Source organism: Lissotriton vulgaris, unplaced genomic scaffold (assembly GCF_964263255.1).
Source record: "Lissotriton vulgaris unplaced genomic scaffold, aLisVul1.2 SCAFFOLD_865, whole genome shotgun sequence".
NCBI classification, from domain to species: domain Eukaryota; kingdom Metazoa; phylum Chordata; class Amphibia; order Caudata; family Salamandridae; genus Lissotriton; species Lissotriton vulgaris.
This window is the reverse complement of record NW_028245987.1, coordinates 487,169-493,548: the sequence shown is the minus strand read 5'-3', so window position 1 is coordinate 493,548 and position 6,380 is coordinate 487,169. Positions and strand designations below refer to the sequence as shown.

The following is a 6,380-nucleotide window of genomic DNA, read 5'->3' as shown; positions in this document are numbered from 1 at the left end:
GCTCTAAATTTTGGTAAGACTACACAATGTCATAAAAATTCAATACTGCTTTTATATCAATTTACTTTTGAAAGCTTGAAGTGAAAGAGAATTCTAAATGCCATTTGCTTATGAGTAGGCGCTAATGACTATTTACGGTTGACAATGTAATTAGCATTTTCTGTGTTTTAGTGCTAGAAGTATGGGTAGGGAAAATGGCTATTTTGGCCAAATGCTCCCCTTTCTTTATGCATGCTAGTTTTAATTTGTACACAGAATCACAATTTTTTTATGTGGTCACTGTAATGTTAGATGAATCCGTTTTACCCTTTTGATAAGCAACAGATGACGATGAACCATTTTTTCGTCCCTGGTTTTAAATGGATTCAGGATGGAACAGACAATGTGTTGGTTGACTGCCTCAGAAAATAGTTGTTTCCTGCATGCTGCTTTCATGCGACTTAAATCCCTTCAGTCGAAGAGGCGGCTGCATGCCTGCAGATATGGCCAGGTCAGTACTTGGCTGGTTCAGTTCACCAGTGGGGCTAGAATAGAAGCTGTTAAGGGCAGGGGCTTAGCTTCCCATTGGTGCAGCAGGTGCAGTGGCACCAGGTCCCAGATGCCTTAAAGACCCACTGAACCCTGATAACTGCTGTTTGTCACAGTACAAACAAAGGCCTGAGGGGCCCACAAAATGATTATTGCTGTTTTCCACAGTCCAAACAGAGGGCAGGTGTCACATTTCCTTTCTTGCCTTGGGGCGCAGGGCACACTGGCTAGGCCACTGGTTAAGAATGTATTGGGGAAGAGGTGGGGAGACAGGAGGATATTTAAGCACATCGACAATTACTTCATGCCTGGGTATTAAAGTATTCATTGCAATTAAGGACTGAAGCAGGAATAGATCTCATAATATAGGGAGGCCTACTTACAAATGCAGCTTGATTAGTGGCTGCCTTTTAACATCTCACTTATCACCTCTCCTAATGTACAGTTTTATTTTAGATGCAGATTTAAATCGTGACCTATGAATATGTTTATCTATCTTTAGGTTCCAAATGGCCCATCTTTTCCATATGCAAGTATCAGACAGGTCGGGAACACCTAATGCCGTTGAACTACATAAAGCCACATTAATCACTGGTCTTGAAATGTAAATGGCAACATTAAGCACGCAGAGGTGTAATCTACGTAATCTCATTATGTACCTTAGTATACAGGTAGTACCACATTATTTGTATACCTGAATTAAATAGGCACACATAATAGTACCGTATTTAAAGGCCCAGTTCAGAATTACAGGGAAGGTGCACTGTCCCAGACTACACAACGGTGAAGTCTTCAGCGGGTGCTGTCATGTCACACAGGGGGAGTACACCAGATTATGCTGGAAAAAGCAGGTGGTGCCCCAACGTAGGTACAGTTGTAAACCACCTGTCTGCTTATAAAGTAAAACATCTGGCAGCTATTAAACGAGGTGGCACGTTTCCCATGAAGGTGGTTGGGGTCTGTCACCATCCTGTCAGGTCGGGGTAGACAATCAGTGCGCCTCCTGACTGCTTGTTTGCCCTTTCACCCGTGTAAATAATACAGTGCAGTCATAAGACAAAAGGTTTTCCCACATTTGAATGTGGCCATGCCCAATACAAAGGAAAGCATGCCTGCTGAGAATCTCTCCTACATGATCCACACTACATAAAGGGCTATGGAAGTGTCTGCAGCCTCTTCTGTGGAACAAAAGCCAAAATGCCCATGGGACGCAGAAAGAGGGTGCACTCTGATGCTTCATCATGTACGAAGCCTTTGGCGTTCGTCTGTACTAAGCGAGTGACAGAGTTAGTGGAGTGTTTATTGCCCTCTATGTCACTCTACTTTTAAGCACTACAGCTTGTACAGTGGTTACTGTCATATGCTCACCTACATTATGCTTAATATAAATAGTGCACAATTTCGGCGTTTGTGTCTGCCTAGAACGTGGACCTGATACAAATAGCAGTACCTAAATGGTGGATGGTACAATTCAACAAGAGTCTAGGATACTCCAGCACAGATGACTTTCCATCAACATTACGGGGCATCAGTCTTGATGGCAAGCCAACTTTGTATACATTATTATCAGAGACTATACTTGCCTCTTGGATACAACTTTACAACAGAATTTTATGAATTTTCGTACAGTTGTATTTATACAATAAAACAACCTACCCACAATAATTGATCTATCTATTCATCTTTTGGGTTCTGGAGTAGCTACTCGCTGAAAAGCGCTTCAACACTTCATCAGGGGTAGAAAGCGCTATATAAATGCAAAACCATCCCTCTTCTATCCCTCCACTCTCATTTTCAACCCAACTAACAGACCAACATGTCCAGCTCTCAAATACATTTTATATTTCCCTACACTAATTCACCACTAATAATTTTTGGATCCTGGAGTAGCGTGCTACTCGCCGAAAAAGCGCTTCAAATTGACTCTAACGCACTCCGCTGCTCGCAGAACTCCACGTTGAGCGGTTGAGTTTTTTTGACACTTTGCGGAGTTCTTCATTGAGGAACACCGCCTAGGCCTAATCTTATTATGAAAATCTAGATTTCAGTCATATGTTAAGAAACAAGTGTGAGTAGAAACCTTTTGGGTGGAGAAAATTTAAGACATTAATATTGTGATTTTTTTGTTAATTAGTTGATGTTTGCAAGTACAAACATTCAGAACACACATAAGGCTTTTTTGCCCCATGTGAGTTCGCTCATGTCAAGTGAGAAGTAATTTGTAACCAAAACTTTGCTTGCATTTCAAGCACTCATAAGGTTTTTCCCCAGAGTGGGATCTCTCATGAAGCATAACACAGTCTTTCAGATTCAAGCTTTTATGGCATAAGGATTTTCTCCAGTGTGGAGTTTCTCATGGTGAGATAGCGTTTATATCTGCAGCTTTTCTGGCATTCAGAGCACTCATAAGGTTTTCATTAGTATGGAGTTGCTTATGGTTAGTGAGGCTGTGCCTATCAAAAAATAGGAATTTCTGGCATTCACAGCATAGGTAATGTTTTTTCCCTGTGTGCGTCTGATCATGTAGAGTGGGATTGCATTTAAAATTGATGCTTTTCTGGCACTTGGAGCACTGAAGTATTTTTGATGGTGTGTTTTCTTATGGTGCATGTAACCATCACTACCTCTGAATCTTTTCTGACATTTAGAGCACTGATAATGTTTTTCCCCCAGTATGGCTTCTCACATGTGCAGTGAGACTAGATTTACGGCTGAAACATTTTTGGCATTCGGAGCACTGATAAGGTTTTTCCCCAGTGTGGGTTCTTATATGGTAAGTGAGTATTCTTTTTTCACTGAAACATTTGTGGCATTCAATGCACTGATAAGGTTTTTCCCCAGTGTGGGTTCTTGTATGCCAAGTGAGTATTCTTTTTTCACTGAAACATTTCTGACATTCAATGCACTGATAAGGTTTTTCCCCAGTGTGGGTTATTCTATGCCGAGTGAGGCAGATTTTTTGACTGAAACATTTGTCGCAATCAGAGCACTGATAAGGTTTTTCCTCAGTGTGGGTTCTTGTATGCCGAGTGAGGCAGCTTTTTTTACTGAAACTTTTGTCGCATTCAGTGCACTGATAACTGTTTTCCCCAGTGTGGATTCTTATGTGCTGTGTGAGACTACTTTTTACACTAAAACATTTCTGGCATTCAGAGCACTGATAAGGTTTTTCCCCAGTGTGGCTTCTTATATGCACCGTGAGATGGCGCTTTTCATTGAAACATTTCTGGCATTCAGAGCACTGATAAGGTTGTTCCACAAAGTGGGTCATTGCATGTTGAGAAAGACTTTTTTTGTTTCTAAACCTTTTCTGGCATTCAGAGCACTGATAAGGTTTTTCCCCAGTGTGGATTCTTGTATGTTCAGTGAGGCTGATTTTTACACTGAAACATTTCTGGCATTCAGAGCACTGAAAAGGTTTCTCCCCAGTGTGGGTTCTTATATGATGAGTGAGACTGTTTTTGTCAATGAAACATTTCTGGCATTCTGAGCACTGATGAGGTTTCTCTCCAGTGTGAGTTCTTCTATGCCGAGTGAGATGGGTTTTGGAATTGAAACATTTCTGGCAATCCGTGCACTGATAAGGTTTTTCCCCAGTGTGGGTTAACACATGTTGAGAAAGATTTTTTTTTTTACAAAACCTTTTCTGGCATTCAGAGCACTGATAAGGTTTTTCCCCAGTGTGGGTTAATACATGTTGAGAAAGACTTTGTTTTTTACAATACCTTTTCTGGCATTCAGAACACTGATAAGGTTTTTCCCCAGTGTGAGTCCTTGTATGTACAGTAAGGTCTCTTTTTTGACTGAAATATTTCTGGCATTCAGAGCACTGATAAGGTTTTTCCACAGAGTGGGTTAATACATGAAGAGAAAGACTTTGTTTGTTACAAAACCTTTTCTGGCATTCAGAGCACTGATAAGGTTTTTCCCCATGGTGGATTTTCATATGCTCAGTGAGATACGATTTATTGTTGTAACTTTTTTGGCACACTGAGCACTGAGAGTGGTTTTTCCCAGTGTGCATTCTCTCAAATTCAGTGAGATGAGATTTATGGCTGAATCTTTTTTCCCCAACTTGGGTTACTTTGCTTTGATTGAGGCGGGTTTTAACACTGAATTTGTTAAAATTTGTTCTCACAGCCCGTGTTTTTATAAGGTGTATTCCTAGAGTTAATATCTCTACATTTAGTTTTCTCTTGCTTATATGCCACGGTAAGAGTGAACCCGATTTTAGAGTCTGGCTTGTTTAGATAATGTTCAGCATTAATCTCTAAAAGAAATTGTGTGTAATCTTCTTAACACTTGAATTGAGCAAAATATGTCTGGATGCAGCCCGTTAAAACATGTTGAAATGTTTCTAGCAGATAACAGTCTTTTGGTTATAGCCTCTCCAGCAGCAACTTATTTTGTGACTGAAGTTTTTCTCAAATCTATTTGTATAGGTTCTTAGCAATGCAGTGATAAGGTGTTAGTCTGATATTTAATGATTAAACTGAGAAGTACATTTTTGCACTGGCGTAATGGCAGTAACTGAGAACATTAGAACATGCACAGTAATAGTGTCTCACCAGTCGCAGAACATTAGTTCCTTTTACCCTTTCTATGTTTGGTGTAAGGTTAAGGATTGTAGTTCTGAAGACGAGGATTTATTTACATTAGCTATAGCGCAACGGTGCTCATTTAATCCATTTTTATATTTAACAGTTTTACATATCACTCCTGCACAACAGATAATGTTGAGGCGATTTACATAGAATTACAGAACAGTACACAATAAAAAGGAAACAATCTGAGATGGTCATGAACACAATAAAGTGGTGAATTTTTAAGGTTTTCGCCAGAGTGAGCAGAGTGGGTCGTGGTGTTGTATACCGAGGCAGATAGTCTCAAACTTGCGTAACTGGTTAAAAACGGTTGTTGAACAAAGGTGATTTCCCAATCTTTTTGTTGTTGGCGTGTCAGCTTCGGAGTCTTCTTTCAGTGTCTTTTCTTTGATGGTCTGTAGAAGAAACCTTTTGTTATATCTTTCTTTTATGCAGTGTGTGCTTCCACTCTGGAATTACATAATGCTTTAGATCATGCGTGCTTTAGATGAACGTTATTCTGTCATGCTGAGGCAATTTGTTTTTCTGATAATATTTCAGATGAGGATGTTGTGATTGGTCTTTCTGGCATTATTTCTGATGCTGTGTGGACAGATATGACTTTGCTCTGGGTTAATGAAATGCAAAATTAGAGACTTCACTTACAGGTATAGTACTTTCCTCAGCTCCCACTTCCTCGCCACACCTAGATTTTGGAAATTGTTTAAACTTAGAATGCTGCATGTCCTTCAGTTTTTAAAAATAAACCTTCTTATGGCACTAACATTCAGTTGGCTGGTGCTTAATCTTGCTTTCTTCGTCCGTAATTTCAATCACCTATAGTATTAAAATTAAATAGTTATTACAAATAAATATCCCCAAAAATAATTTACAAGCCATATCAATGCAGACTTTCGAAAGTGTTGAGCTGTTCTTCAGACAGAGCAGAGTGTAGAATGGTAACCTGAGAGTACTTGGATCTAGGAGTGAGGATTTGTAGAATTTCCAACATTTTATTAAGCTCATGGACTTGTAACATAGAATCCCAAAAGCAGACATTAAAGTCATATGGACTGGCACCAAAAAGGTATTCAAAATAGAATACTATTAATTAATTTTAATGTAGATTTCTAGGATGGGAATTTCCCCTCCACGGACAACAGGCATTTTTCTCTGCCCTGAGTTACCACCTACTTGCATCTGGTATCCTGAGTTTTGAGTTCTGGCCTCTGCCACACGCAAATCTATTGTGTGCGGCGAGGACTATGC

The 6,380-nt window shown here is 39.8% G+C and overlaps 1 protein-coding gene across 1 annotated transcript; it reads right to left on the bottom strand.

Moving 5' to 3' along the window:
• Nucleotides 1-2,544: 2,544 nt before the first annotated feature.
• LOC147666187 (uncharacterized) lies at nt 2,545-4,552 on the bottom strand. Its single transcript, XM_086949232.1, has one exon. The coding sequence runs from the start codon at nt 4,550-4,552 to the stop codon at nt 3,173-3,175; it is 1,380 nt and encodes a 459-aa protein (XP_086805358.1). The 3' UTR covers nt 2,545-3,172.
• Nucleotides 4,553-6,380: the final 1,828 nt, after the last annotated feature.

What these genes read in the sequence shown, in the direction of transcription:
- LOC147666187 (XM_086949232.1), bottom strand. Translation starts at nt 4,552, where the DNA reads ATGCACACTGGGAAAAACCACTCTCAGTGCTCAGTGTGCCAAAAAAGT.